General features: G+C 36.9%; 1 protein-coding gene across 1 annotated transcript in view; it reads right to left on the bottom strand.

The window, feature by feature from the left end:
- LOC133533545 (uncharacterized) overlaps nucleotides 1-16,733 on the bottom strand; it is a 29,625-nt gene that overhangs the window by 4,425 nt on the left and 8,467 nt on the right. The window contains exon 3 of the mRNA XM_061872534.1: nucleotides 380-529. Coding sequence (XP_061728518.1) covers nucleotides 380-529 — 150 coding nt within the window. The remainder of the gene's footprint in view (nucleotides 1-379; nucleotides 530-16,733) is intronic.

The following is a 16,733-nucleotide window of genomic DNA, read 5'->3' as shown; positions in this document are numbered from 1 at the left end:
CGTGGCAAAAAAGCCCGGCGGTGGCGGCGCGCCGGCGCGGCGCACACGTCTAGCGGGTATATCCTCTTAAACGTCTACAACGTTGACTATCTCTTGCTACTTAATTTATTTTTTATGTTTTCCACTGTTGCAATGCGACTGCTGTCATATGAATGAATAACCGTTAACTGGTTTGTTACTCGTACTTGCTCGTAGTTACTGAGTTAACTATAAAATACAACTTGTGATAAGTAAGTAGAAATCAAGAAGAAATCTGTTAGTTCAGATTTGACAGGTGATATACTTATGTGTAGGTAGATGGTGATATTGGATCATCGTAGATCAGTACGATGCCGAGAATTGTTCACTCCAGGCGTTTAAAGAAGCCAATAACACTAACGTGGTGAAGTAGCGACGATCGCACAGTAGTTGTAGCCGGGCTCGCACACGGTGATGTGGTCGGAGGCGCCGCAGGGCGCCGAGCGCCGGCTGCGGTGCACCTGCTCTGCCAGCGGCCCGCACCAGTAGCAACGGGTCTCCGGAGACGCCCCTGAAGGTACAACGATTGATCAAATTTTTGATTTTCTTCAATGAAGATGAGGTATGAGTAAGTACCTAATGTAACGTAAATTTACCTAACGTAGATTTTGTAGTACTTGGGAGCGTTGACGGTGAATCCATTGAGAAAAAAATAAATAAAATAAATTTAAAATTTTAACTGTCCCTAGCCTCTACATCCTTGTTGTGCTCAAAGATCTGGTGAAAATCTATCCGAAATAAAATCAACAGAAGAAAGAGATATACGGCTGTCTTCAATGCGGAAATATCTGGCGCAAACTATTGCTACACAACTGAAAGTAGTCAAGGACGCTGAAGCTTAACAATGCATTGCTCTTTTCATCAAGTTACCTATAAAGTTAAAGTCTGTTTTCACTTCAAACTTATTTGGAATTAAGCTTAAAAAAATCCTGCTAAATCAGTGACTACGCAGTGGAAAAATTTATCCATAGAAAAATGCATATTTCAAAGATACCATAAATAATATTTCAGAAGATATTGACATGGCTCAAGGTATGGGTCACCGTGGCCTAGCGCTACTTGTAAAAACTATAAATATTTCCGTAGCAGGCTAAAATAAACTTTAATGGCTGGCTTATTTCATGTTAAAGCTGTTTGATATTGTTCCATTTTACAACCGATTACTGTTTGGATGGCAAGCAACCTTTACCAAACCGTAGTATAATAATATTTTATTTTATTTGAGGGGTAAGGCAACGAGAATTTTTCGCACTGTACTTTTATGTCATAATATTTGGTGATTGTTGTATTGTATATGCAATAACATTCTAATGTTAAGATTAATTTTTTTTTCGTTTCAATAATAAATAAGGCAGTTGAAACATCTTGGTGGTTTCTACGGTACTTTAGAAAGTAAGTTCTATAATACATTTTTCCTACTCCTCTGAGATAATTCGTCGCGGTACGGCATACAGATAAAAATATTCATTGAACACCTTTATTGCCCATTGAACTTGAGGTACATCTAAATCCCATAAATTATTTGGTTTATCATGATTAACGGCTGAGAGCGCGTCTACAATTGTACGATTATATCTCTCTATTTGTCCATTCGCGCGAGGACTGGCGACAGCATTTAACACATGTTCCATCACACCTCTTTGTTTTAAAAACTCAGCGAATTCTTTACTGGTAAAACTAGTTCCTCGATCTGAGATAATTCGTCGCGGTACGGCATACAGATAAAAATATTCATTGAACACCTTTATGGTAGTACTAGTCTTACCGTTTTTCACGGCTTTAATGTAGATGAACGTTGTAAATGCGTCAATTATACAAAGAATGTAACAATGCTTGGATTTACTTATGGGTAATGGGCCACAGTGGTCTGTATGTAAAGTATCGAAAGGTTTATTCATTTTGGGTATCGGGTGAAGATATCCTTCCTTGGGCCCAGCTGGTACTTTGTTATGAGCACAGTTAAGACACGCCTTACAAATTTTTTTGATGAAGCGCCTCATTTTTGGGAACCAATACACGCGACTGACTTTTTCATAAGTTTTATCGAATACAACATGTCCTAAATCATCGTGGTTCATACGAACTATTTGCCATTCAACTGTTTTTGAGATTTATTTCTTCGTTTTTGTTTATTATTCGATATAAGCGTCCGTTTTTTAGAGTAAAATTTTTATGAAACTACAATATCTTTGGTATTTGGATCGCTCAGTATGTTCATTATACGTTGTAATTCAGAGTCCTGTTGTTGTACTGTTTGAACATGGCTTCAACTGTTTGAAGCCATGTATCATCGTTAATTGATAAAATATCTACTACTTCCGTAATTTCATGTGGTTGGGATTGGGACTGTATTGGGTTTCGGGATAAAGCGTGTACATGGATCATCTTAATGCCCTCCCTATGCTCTATAATCAGATCGTACTTTTCCATAAGAATATACCATCGCGCCACTCTCGGTATCAAATCACGTTTGGTCATTGTGCTACGAATAACAATACAGTCTGTAACTATTTTAAAGGTCTTACCGAGTACATATACCTTAAATCAATCCAAAGCACAGACCACAGCCAGTGTTTCTAGTTCATAGGAGTGTAATTTACTTTCATCGGGAGTGGTCTGGCGGCTGTAATACGATATAGGTTGCAGCCCCGCTGTAGGGTGCCGTTGCATAAGTATGGCTGCAACACCTGACCTACTAGCATCTCTGTGAATTTCTAATTCAGCACTTGGATCATGCAACGCTAATACTGGGCGCCTTGTCAACTTTTGTTTAAGCTCCTTAAAGGCGTTAATTTTCGATTCACCAAAATTCCATTCCGTATCTTTTTTTGTAAGGGCCGTCAATGGTCTAGCTATGACTGAAAAGTTTTTGATAAAACGCCTGAAGTAGCTTGTGAGCCCAATGAATTGGCGAACCTCATGTACATTTGTTGGTACTGGAAAGTCGTGTACAGCTTTGATTTTGCCTAAACCCGGTCTGAAGCTAGTTTCATACCCCAGATAGTCGATACGGGTCTGGAAAAAGTGGCACTTATTCAAATTTAACGTGAGTTTAGCGGATCGTATTAGTTGAAACACTTTTTCCAACTTATCTAGACCTTCGCTTATCATTTTGGAAGCAACTAATAAGTTATCCATGTAGGCCAAAGTCAAATTCTGTCCAAAACCTCTCAGCGTAGCATTAATGGTTCTCTGAAAAACACTCGGAGCGTTCGCTAACCCAAACGGCATGCGATTAAACTCGTGCAATCCGTCAGGGGTAACGAACGCTGTGAGATGCCTACTTTCCTCATTCATAGGCACTTGATAATATCCTGATGCCAAGTCGAGACTACAAAAATAAGCGTTGCCTCCTAAACTGTCTGTATTTGTATTCGATACATATTCGGTCTACGTAAGTTTGATCATGTATCCCAGTTTCGATCTCAGCTTGGCTGGCTTTCGATTCGTCGTCGACGAGATGTGCATGTCCTATCATTGCTTTTCAATGTTCTATTCAATCCTGCTTCGCCACCGTACCTTTTCGAAAGGTTTAGTTATTTAGCTGCTGGTAGTGGTTATCGCCTTCGATCAAGGTGCTTTTTTTTATTGGTGCTGAAAGATTGCTTTCACTCACAATTCCTTCCAATACGACGCGCACATACAAGAAATCCTTTACTGTCCATGCCGTTAAGCTATGGAACGAGATTCCGGTGTCCGTGAGGCAATCCCAATCTGTAGCATCACTCAAGGAGAAGCTTAAAAAATTGTGGCTTTCAGATACTTTGGTTACGACTTCCTAATTCCATTGAGAACTTCTACTTTTTTAATTTCCTTTACTTTTCTGGTTCGAATTCATATCTATTTATATAATATATTGAATATTTATTATATATATATATACATATATGTATGCATTATTTTATGGTTATTTTTCTATCTATGTATATTTGTATCAATGTGTATTCAAAACGTGCATTTCATTAATTTCAGTAATTGTACACTTTTGTTTGTGTTTGTCATTCATTCACCGTTACTTCTGTTTTACTCATTTCCTCAAAGGTTAACTGGAAGAGATCCCATACAGGGATAAGTTCGCCTTTGTTGTATTAAATTTACTCTGTAACTGTGTTTTTCGTGTTTTTATTTCTATGTACAATAATGTATATACATACATACATACTGTCTAACTGGTCCTCAATTCGAGGCAACGGATATTTGTCCTTTAGAGTCTTCCTATTTAAAGCTCTGTAGTCTATACACAAGCATTTCTCAGCATTTTTCTTTTTCACCAGAATTACCGGGCTTGAATAGGAAGACGTACTTTCTCGTCGTTTGACAACAGATCTTCGATTATCTTCGACAACTGTTCGCGTTCAAGCTGTGACATTCTATAAGGGTTATGTACCACCGGTACATTGTCATTTAAAGTTATGTGCATTTTTGATAAGTCGTTTCTTCCTAGTTTTTTTTTTTTTTTTTTATACTACGTCGGTGGCATACAAGCATACGGCCTGCCTGATGGTAAGCAGTCTCCGTAGCCTATGTACACCTGCAACTCCAGAGGAGTTACATGCGCGTTGCCGACCCTAACCCCACCCCCCTCGTTGAGCTCTGGCAACCTTACTCACCGGCAGGAACACAACACTATGAGACTACACTAGTTCCTTGAGATTCAGCGCAAAACAGTCCCTATACCTTTCTAGTAAATTATAGAATGCACGTTTATCAGTTTCGTTCAACTCTATACCTAATTTCACCTGATCCATTGGCAACTGTAGGTAATCTCCAGTTTGACTTGTGAATGAATATGTAGGCACATGTACGTGCCTACATATTCATTGGGGACTTCTTTATACTGATAACCTCGAGTAAGTAACTCGTCCACTTTAAAATTTAAGGTATTATTTGATAAGTTACTTATCATTACATATCCTTTACCATTTTCAAATTTATAAATTCCTGGAAGAACCATGTAATCAGTATTACACACTTTCTGTCTATGGCTATATTGTATAAGCAGTCCACCTGAATAATCACTTTCTACTTTGGTGGAGGTGGAATGTGGCAAGATAGCAATATTATCCTGAATTAATAATTGTAATTTTTCATTCTCCCATAACCTCAGGTTTTTGTAAGAATATCAACTCGTCATTTGTTTTAAAGGCCATGACATGAGGCTGTTGAGTAAATGTTTGTCCAACAAATATGGGTGCTAGCAAATACTGATTAGGTACAATTAAAATTTTAACCTCTCCTCTGACGTTCATTGTCTATTTCTAACGTTACTACTTTTCTGCCCAAAGGCTTAACCAACGAATTGCCAAATCCCTTTCATAAAGGTAAGTCGCTAAGGTCCCAGTCCATTAGCAAATTTCGAGCATTAGTTTCTCTAATCAGGGTGCACCGGCTACCAAAATCAACATATGCCTGGCATTGTACACCGTTAACATGAATAGACTTAAAATATTTGACATTTCCATCGGGAGAGTTATTAAAATTATCAATGCATAGGATTATTTTTTCTCCGTTTAAGCTCTGCCGTTCCTTATCATTGCTACTACCAGAATCAACCTTTTTACGGCAGTCTTTTGTTTCGTGGCCTAGCTTGTAACAGTAAGTGCATTTTTTTAGTGGTTTAGTACACCTAATACTAATATGCCCTTCTTTTCTACTTCATTGCAGTTAAAGCATCGTAGAGGCTGTATGTGTGAATCGTTGGTTTTATTATGGCTGTGTACAGCTTTGGTTAATGGCATGTTCTTACTTCGCATAAGATTGTTTGTATCGGCTAAATAAACAGTACGCAAATAGTCTAGTAGTTGTTCTGGTTTTACAAACATACATACACCGGCACTCATCCTTACAAATTAGTCATCAATACCATGGATAATGCATCCAACAGCCTTTTGGCCAGATATCTCACATTTATTTACTAAAGCCATTTTGTCATAATAATAGTTTTAAAATGGCTGTCCGATCCTACAACGAAGTTTCAACATATTTGTCAAAAGTTCTCTATAATTCTCATTAATTAAAAAAGCTGTTTTTAACTTTTCTGTCCATTCAGCTCATGTAAACAGTACTGACGGCGGTCCTTGGTACCATTTTTTGCTAAGCCGCTTAATTTAGGTATGGCATAATGATAAATTTGTTGCTCATCCCAATGGTATATCTGGGCACATTCATTTACTTTGGTCAACCAGGTAAGTATAGTGTGGCTATTATCATTAGGGTCAAATTCGGCACCACACTGTGCGAGACTGGAAAGTTATTAGACACAAAAGAAAATGGTAACGGTGGTGTTTGGGTCTTATTACGGTCTGACTTCGAGCTTGTCCAATCTTTTGACCTTTGGCAACAACTATGTGAGCGAGACGGATGATCATTACAACACTCTTCTTTTACGTTTACGTTTGTGTGTGCTATAATGCGACATGCTCATATACCTATAGTGTTTATCAGTACTAGTACTTGTCCTTCTTTTACTTCTTCTACCACGCTTCCTACGACTACGAAAGCTTTCCATTTTACTTTCACTATTGCAGATCGACAATAGAAATCAAAAAATAAAAGTTAATAACAGTAATCCAGAGCGAAGTTCAAAGTAAACAATTATAACTGAGTCTCTGGAAATAATTAACACGAATTAGTACAGCTATTTATGATAGACTAACGAAATAACAATTTTTCTTCTTCCTTGTAGCCGAATATTTTCAGACTTATCTCAAAACATTTTCCATTCACCATCAAGCTACACACAAGAAACTAAACAGATAGTTGTAGCGTCCAGATCCAAAAAAAAAACGCACACGCACAAACGCCAAACACCATGAATACATGCTTTTGAGAGTACGTTCACAACACAAAACACACCAACGTCGTATTTTCTTATAGGGAAACCTGGGTTAGATAGTGCAGAAAAGTTTGTTCAAATAGGTTAGCTTTCGTTATCCAGACATCCCTTTTCCGTCTTTGAGTTCAGTTAGTAAGCTATCACTCCGCTAATTGTCAAAACACGGTGAATACAGATCCAAATAAATGGAATTCTCTGACCTTAGCTTCCGATTCATAGAAATCTTGTCCTTCACAGCTTGGCGGGCATCGGTTTTAGAAGGCAAGCTGCTCCTATTCATCCCGACTTCTGATTTGAAAGCCCACCTTGTGAGCCTCTTCCAGGGGATTCAAGTGATGCTTGAAATACTTTAAATATGAAAAAAGGTTCTTCAGAGGTTTTTAATCACTAAGTTTTACAAAGCTTCTCTCTTAGCAATAAAAAATGAATGACAGACAAAAATAGGATTGCCACAGATGACATATCCGTTTTACCAAAAGTGATATTTTGGCGGGCTTACGCGAACTGTCATATTAATATAACCTAAGGTTGATACACTGTACTGATCATACACTTTTATTAACAAATACTGGTAATGATATTAAGGCTACATTGTCAAACCTGGAATAATACAGAATGAAATGAGTGCAGAAAATATAAATGCTAATAATTTACCTACCGGCAGTGTTGTGTCAAAAACCGGAGGAACTGAAGAGGACATCGCTTCTAGGGTAGCCAAAGCTAACGCAACCTTCGCACAGCTTCGTCTCATATGACGGTCTCGAAAACTGGCGAGAGGAGTAAAATTTCAAAATTTTCCGATCGAACGAAAACCGTGCTGTTATATGGATGCGAAACGTAGAGGGTCACTAACTATGTACATCACGCGGGGGATCCAAATGTTTGTTAACCGGTGCCTTCGACAGATTCTCGGGATCTGGCCCGAGAGAATATCTAATGAACGCCTATTAGATACCAGGCAGGTATCTAATAGGCGCATAACATAATACAGATGTGTTGGTAGCTCGTAGAATAGTATGAAACCCTCTACGAACTTTTTGATTATTTTGTTAAGATCATCATTGCCGAACATTTTCGAACAAATTATCAAAAACACTGCTAATACAGTGGGTTTCTTTTTATTGTCGATTATTGGAAATAATTTTTGTAGAAAAAATTTTTCTTTTAACTTTTGATCTACTTAAAAATAATAACGTTAGAGTATTCCTAAGTAGTAACCTTACGTGGGATTTCAGGGTTTGTCCAATGGCTAAGGACACACGGTATACGCATAGGTATATGACAATATGTATATCTGTCCCATTTTGGTATTTTATGCCAATTTTTGACGGTTGTTTTTGTCTTTATTCTGGATTTGTTTTCTTCTTAACCCATTTTTTCAACGTCACAACTACCGAGCATAATAAACAAGTCTAGCGGAAGCGGGCCCGCGTTAAAAAGTTTTGCCTTTGAGAAAAGTTTTATGAGTATTAAATGATTGCGCAAATAGTACCTACGTGCAAAAACACTCAAACTTTTTATTCCATTCTGGATGGATTGACACTTGATTGACACTGTTAAGCACAAATGAAAATAATAATATTAATAATGTACCTATAGCTAAATAAGTGTAATTGTACAGTATAAGTTCCGTCCCTGCAGAGTGAAATGCAAGGTTGGAATAAAATTCTCGCCATCCGTCCACTGGAAAGCTTGATGGAGCATTAGGTATTAGAGTGGAAAAAATGAAGAAAAAAATTGCTCGTTGTTGTTTGCAAGTCACATCAATCGGCGACGGAACAAAGAGACAGGTTCCTAGCTGCCTAGTGGTAAGGTAAGCGAGGAAGCTACTAGTGCCAACTAGTGCATAATATTGATTAAAAATTCAATAAACTTAAATGGTAACCATGCTTCAAAATAAGAATTTATTCGTTACAAAATAAGAATAGTGCATTCTGCAACGAGGGTGGAAGACCCGAGTTTGCAATATTATTACCCCCGGAGTTGCAATGTTTTTATCACACTTGCGAAGACAAAACTAAATTTTAAGCGATATAATTTAAATACGGTGACACATCAAATAATTTCTTGACAGGTTAGGCGTCGAAGGCACAGCAGACCTTGGCATTCAGGCAAGATAGAAAATTGGGTACCTAATGATAATGATTCTCCGGAAATTAATTCGCAGGTTATCGATTCGCAGACAACGATTCGCCGAATATCGTTTCGCAGAGTGATTCATTTGTAGATGTAACTTTCGGTCGACTAACGTTACGCAGACTCGTGGTTCACATACAGTTCTGTACCCCTAGTGTAACTTTGATCGACATCATAACGTGACGAACGCGTTTGCGTTAAGTGTCATTTTGTATAGGATTTTGAGTTTCCAAAACGTCCCGCTTGGCGCGCTCTTTCTAAATCCAATACAAAATGAGACTAAACGCAAACGCGTACGTCACGTTTAAAAATCGAATTTATTTACACTAGGGGTACAGTTCGCTTCTGTGTAAATTAGCAGAACTATTAGTGGACGATTATCATTTGGCAGAGTAATCTTTTCGTTTAAGGAATGTTTAGTCGATTAACGTTTCACATTTTATACGTCGTTATTCTCGAATTTTTTTTTTACAAAAAAAGGAAATCGACTTAAAAGAGGATGACATAAAATATTATCATTTTTTTAAGTATATGCGTTAAGCACAGCTAAGGTTTGAATCAATTTTTAACTTAAATATTAACAAAAGCAAAGGTATTGTACAAACAGCAACACTCTTAACTGTCCACCGGTTGACCTTATGCCTTTTGTAATAAGGTCCACTGGTGGACAGTTAACAGTATGGGCCATCGTACCTATGCAATATAGGTTTTTAATATCTGGGAGAGCGAGCCTTGCCCGGGAAATGTATACAACTCAAAAATGCGTGTTTTCGCAGAGATACGATCTAGCTAGATCGATTTTTCGCCCCCCGAAATGTATAAATATATATACAAGAATTGCTCGTTTCAAGGCATAAGATTTTATGGTCATGTGTGCTAGTGAAAATAAGTAAATAATTAAATGTATCAAAACCATGTTTATCCGACTCAAACTAAAAGTTGTTGTGTAGGTTGTGTAATGCCAAATGATTATTCGACCTGTTGTGTTTCGACCAATACTTTCTCTGGTAATTGTGAAAGTTACTAAATGATTATTCTACGAAAAGTAAATATGCGTATCAATGTTCTGCGAATTGACTACTCGTGCAAACGACTATTATGCGTAATGACATTCTCCAATCGTTACTCGGTCAAAGAACCCGTCTCCGAATCGAAAATCGGCGTATTTTTGGCACCTTGAAAATTATGTATATATTTTTAAACTGCTGTTAACTTAATCAAATTAAATAATTTTAAACATTAACAGTCATATTAAATAAACACAATAAATATAATTTGTAAACATCAGTATTTCAAAGTAACACTCATTTATGCTACTTGGTTTGTATAAATAAGTGACATAAAGAATAGCTATAACTCTAGCATAGCTTTTTTTCACAATCCATAACTACCGCGGGAACAATATAGGCTTTTCGGCCCGATTTGAAGAATGAGATACGATAACGACAAGTTCTGGTTTAGATAAGTTCTCATTTAGATATCGTTTGTACGTCGTATAAATTATACGGTATACTTGACAGAAGCAGCTCGATTCGAGCAACCAATGATGTCACTTTGACGTTAGAAATATCGTAGATATGGAGAGGCAAGGAACATAAACTCCATAAACCAAAAATTGTCCGACAAAAACCATAAATAGGTGGCGCTACAATACCTAGAATACTAGAGAAAAAAAAATAATCATAGACAGGGCACTTCACTACGTCAATAACGCCTAGGTTCTTAGCTACTCTAGCGCTACTCTGGAGAGTTTTGGAACTATTATTTATAGTTGACAGCTGGACACTTTTGCAACAGTTCTATCTAAGGAGATTTTGTTCCTTGCCTCTTCCTTCCATAATCGTAGATAGATCTTATTGGGATCACAGCGGAACCGAAATAAATGTCAATTTTGACATGTTGTTTAGTTATCGATCTTTTAAAGATCTTTCCAAGATCTTAAACATGTCTTAATCATTCTTCAAATCGGGCCGTTTGTCATTCAGCCTGCATGAAATAAGATCTTTTTCGAGCAAGTGTGATGAAAAGATCATTGTCGAGTGCGCTATCTATGATCCCCATTGTCCTACATATTCTCCCGTTAACTATGTTCAGGGCTGGACCGACTTCGAACATATATTTAACCGGTAAATACGTGCCTATTATAAGTAGATAGCGCATGCTATCTTGATTTAGATTAGACAACTTGTTATGGTTTTCTTATTTTGAACGATCTTTAAGATGGCTTACGCTGATCGGTGCAAGCGAATAACGTGAGAGTCGTGCGTGATATGCAGGCCGATCATCAAGACGATCCTCAAGGTCTTATCAAAACCAGTTCATAACCGTAAAAATTTCTTAAATTTCTTCTGTGTGTTTGATAAAACATCAAACAAATCAAATCCAAATGAACGTTACCTATTAAATATTTATCAATCATTCAAATTCATCAGTGGCAAATGTATACTCATACTCAAATACTGGATGATTGTGACGCACTATATGTGACATAAACATAATTTCTATAATAACTTAATAACTCACTTTACAACAATAAGTGATTTGTATGATTTGCATTTATTAAAAGTGAATTCTACCAGCCAACATAAGGAAACAACTCAAAATTTGCATCAAATTACTTTCCCACTCATGTAGATAAAATGCAACTTTCTCATCAGTCAAGAGAGCCTTTACGAGCTGGTGTGGTGAAAAAGGTTTAATTTATTCGTTCAGTAGCCCTGGACACAACACGTAGTTTATGTGGTACACGTCAGCTCCAGCTGGCCACACATTTTACAATGCATCACTCCAAACAGGAACTACAGTTCTATCTTGCTGACTTTTTATTAAAGAAATTGCCTTTGTACAGCAGCACTGCAACATAATGGCAAATAAAACTCAAAGCACTTAGTTGATATTACCTACCTACTAAAGAGAAAGATAAAGCTCGTTCTTTTTAACTTGCATATAAAATATTTCCTTTTTACGAAGTACATGTGACATAGTAGCTTGGTAGCAACATGTAAGTTGTGTATTTATTACAGATGGAGGAAGCTACGTTTTACGACAGTCATTTTTCGGGACTGCTCATTTTCATAGTAACAACGAAGAACAAAAGCATACCGAGTGAGTAGCCTAACCTAGCCTTTATTTTTATTTTATAGGAATTACATTGGAACAGCTAAGTCAGCGTAGTACCTGTGCCTACATAGATATGTTAAGGTACAGGCACATACACGATGTTTTTAAAGTCCGTTAATTTCAAGGGTGCATTCCTGAGCTTCAATTAAGTAATTTTCTCAAAGAAACCGGTGTTATAATTAACTCCATTTTGGAGATAATCAATGACTTTTATCTGATAAGGCCCCACTGAGCGCGTTTACATATTAGATTTAGGGCCTGTTTACATATTGAGTAGTGTTTAGTATGAGTATATACCTACATTTGCTAAGCGCAAGAACTATTCTCGGACGATTGATATTCGAAATGTGATTGATATTTATGTCATAGTTTTAAATAGTTTGGTGGATTTAAATATAATGTCCGTTTTACAACAATGCTATTAACGGGAAATAAAAAAATACCAAATTAAAAATGTACTATGCCATTCAGATTCCGTTAAAAAAACCGTGTATACATTATTAGTACCTAGCAGTTAAGTAATAATTGACAATTTTTACACGGGATTTTAATAACTGCATATAAGTAGGTAGTAGGTACACATTGTAGGTGCTAGAAAAACTACAAACATTGAAGAGGTGTTCAAAATACAGACGTGCATATTTTTTACGAGGAAGTAAAATATTTTGGTTCCTTGGCGAGTCGCTGGGCGTCCCGGGGACGTTCGTTAGTTATTCAGCAATGAGCAGCGCGGTCAACATGCCATCATTTATTCAGCTGCAGCCTGCCGCAGCGTTGATAACTTCATGCCTTACGCGGTTATTCACACTCGTGCCGATCCGCATGCCGCTTCAAGGTGTGAGCAAGACAGCGTTATGTACGTATATAGTGATGTCTCGCTCGTACAGCTTAGCTAATTTGAAGGCCTACTTACATACAGTGAGACATTTTTGATATCTGTAAACTCCGTTATCAATTTTCACAGTTGTTTAAAAATCTGGATTGGCAACTTCGCCCAAGTAAAATATTTATTATAATAATATTGACAAGAAATAGATATCCTTTGAATTTACAATAATAATAGTATTATTTTTTTTGTTAACAAAGTAAGAGAATCCTACTATTTTTTTTTATAATGAAAATTATACTAAAACTTATTCCTAATGCTAAATATTAAATACGCCCATCCCGTAATACAATTCATAGTGGTATTATGATTTATTACTAGTGCGCGACTAACTTCGGCAAAGGCGACAAGCATAGGTTGGAGATAGACACGGCGATCGGAGCTTTCGTTCCCACCTATGGTTGTTGCCTTAGCCGAAGTCAGTCGCGCCATGTCGTGGCCAGGTCGTTAGGGTTCGTATTCCAACCCAACCCAACAACCCTTATTTTCAATAAACTGCAACATAGGGAACGTGGTCACACGAATGTTTTTTGGGGGTACCCCAAAAAACCGAGATGAATAGGTTTTTTTATATGGCACCGTGCGAAGTATATGGTGGGGGTAAGTAAAGGTATTGCAGCGCATAAGGTGGTAAAAATTGGCACTATCGGATGTTAGCGTTTTAATTTAACATTTCGTACAAGTTATATGGCTCGAAATGGAACTTTAATTTATTAATCTTTGAAATATTCATTTAAATTTTATGGTGTAAGGACCCATTGTAATTTGTATGAAATGCTTAATATAACTAACGTATTTAATTTGATAACTATTAATACTGTATCCGTGTAAATAGCTTTGCAAACACCTACCACATTATTATATATTTTAAGAGAGGTATGGGCAATGTGAATGTCATCTCGCCTTGTGTGGTAGGGCACAGCACAGCAGATGTCATTCCAGATCTAGAGCAGAGCCCAACTGGGGAAGTACCTCCACCTTACAGAAAACCGCAGCCAAATAACACTAGACCCTACTCATAGTGTTGTGTTCCTGCCGGTGAGTAAGGTTGCCAGAGCTCAACGAGGGGGGGTGGGGTTAGGGTCGGCAACGCGCATGTAACTTCTCTGGAGTTGCAGGTGTACATAGGCTACGGAGACTGCTTACCATCAGGCAGGCCGTATGCTTGTTTGCCACCGACGTAGTATAAAAAAAAAAAAAAACCACATATTACGTGATCTTTTTGGTTGTGGGTATAGAAAGAAATATGGTAGATAGATCTTATTGGGATCACAGCGGAAACGAAATAAACGTCAATTTTGACATGTCGTTTAGTTACCGATCTTTTAAAGATCTTTCCAAGATCTTAAACGTGTATTAATCATTCTTTGAATCGGGCCGTTAAGCCAGCGTGATTTTTTCAGACTTTATTAGCAAATATCGTCATATTTCAACCAATTTACACAGAACTTGAACGAAGAAATTGTACGCTTTATACTTCTTCAAGAATCACTATTAATATGTGAAAACCGCATAAAAATCCATTCAGTAGGTAGTTTTCATTGAAAGTATTATTACGATGTTTACTTACTTCTCGCTTAATAGTTGTGACAAAATACGACTATTGTTGCAACCACTCTATGGCGCTGTTGTCGTGCACGGTCCCAATTGACAAAATTGGATTGCCAGACTACGTCTCGTATGTACCGATTGAATAGATGATCAGTAAAAGAGTAAAGTACCTCGATTAAATACGTCATATGCGCGTGTATTAGGTATACTAGTACCCAATCTGGCTGGAAACATTCACATTACTTCTTTCTATCCTTTTTATCGAAGCGATCCAAAATAATGATATCAATTCAATTTGATTGTAATATTGTCTCCGGTTACCGCGATAGTTAGGGGATGTTCTGCGCTGCGGTGTCGTGGTTGCATTTGTGTCAAAATAAATTATTTAGTTTCTAGCATGCATATTTCATGTCCAGATGTCCAGATAGATATCGTTAGGCAATATTGGAGTGCTGATCAAATAAATAATTTGATTTTGGTACTTTTTTTTAGTAAAATGGTCCAAGTCTCCCACCTGGTCAAGTCTCTCGGATGGACTCCCCCTACTCATGAAATAAAACTATGGAAACGGATTAAAATATCGCGTAAAATGAATTTATGATACATCCCGATGTTTCGAACCCTTTACAGCGTTCTCAGCGTTTTCTTGAAACTAATAGTAATGTAATGTATAACTAGCCTTATGAGCCTATTTTGCATGCCTCAAAATAGGATATATATAGTTTTTGATTTATTATTTTGGTATGTGGGATTTGGGTAGTTTTGTACTTGTAATTTTGATAGAGTGATTTTGAGTCAACCATGAACGCTATAAAGGGTTTGAAATGTCAAATTGTATTATAATTATTATAAATTCATTATATTTCATTTAGATTATTTTTTCATATTATGGAACTATAATTTTATTATCGGTACGTCAATCCTCTTCCAGAAGCAATACATAAGAGTCAACAAATTATAGATTGAGTTATATCAAAAACATTAGAACAATTCTGTGGCCCTAGTGAAAAAGGGTACAAGTCTCTGGCAGTTTAGGTGTATAAGGGCATAAGTGTTACGTGGAACTTACACCCCTTTACACCTGCGCTGCCAGAGACTTGTACCCTTTTTCACTAGGGCCACAGAATTGAAACATTCGAAATCACCTCCTATATAAGGCCTACAAATTTGGTTGATATCGTAAAGCCCATTATCGTTCATTATACGAGTTTCAGATCAATGATAAAATCATTAATTGATTGACATCTAAGTACAATAAAATATAATTAAACGTCGTAATTTCCATAAAAGTTTTATACTTTCGAGATGCGATGTCGATTAAGAATTACTTTAACTAACTCCATTATCAGAGACTGTACACGGCGGGAAGAAGTTGATAACTCGAGGTAAAAAAAAATCGGACAAGTTGAAGTCGGACTCGCCCACCGAGGGTTCCGTACTATTTAATATTTTTTGTTATAGCGGCAACATACATCATCTGTGAAAATTTCAACTGTCTAGCTATCACGGTTCATGAGATACAGCCTGGTGACCAGATACAGCCTGTCACCAGGCTGTATCTCATGAACCGTCGGACGGACGGACAGCGGAGTCTAAGTAATAGGGTCCCGTTTGACCCTTTGGGTATGGAACCCTAATGAAGAAATTTGAACGTTATGTAATTCCATTTTAACTTCAAAGTTCTTCAATTTTATATATAACGTTGCATTCAAAAAAGTTACACAAAACAAACTTATCAAAGTTGTGATCAAAGTAGCATTAAATAACTATTATCCTTAAATGTCAATTTTTGTTACTATTTAACTACGTACCTAACGACCAGATATATATATATACATATATATATATATATATATATATCTGGTCGTTAGGTACGTATATATATATATATATATATATATATAATTTACGTCTATGTCCAGGAATGGTGTGGTTGTGCTTTGCTACGTCATTTGAACATGGGGCCTTATTACATCTAGATGTGGTCGCCGGACGCTTTTTGTAGGAGAGCCGGTCAATAAAGGGCAAAGGCTACCAACCTATTAGTTAACATCCTAACAGCCGTTTTTCGTTCCAAGTAATTACAATAGTTACCTATATATAAGTACTTAAAAATTAAATTAAATCGACTGCCACAGTTGATATTTGTAAATGATTTTGTTTAAGTGTTAAAATATAAAACATTGG

This window comes from Cydia pomonella, chromosome 2, assembly GCF_033807575.1.
Source record: "Cydia pomonella isolate Wapato2018A chromosome 2, ilCydPomo1, whole genome shotgun sequence".
Lineage (NCBI taxonomy): Eukaryota > Metazoa > Arthropoda > Insecta > Lepidoptera > Tortricidae > Cydia > Cydia pomonella.
This window is presented reverse-complemented; position numbering and strand designations above follow the sequence as displayed.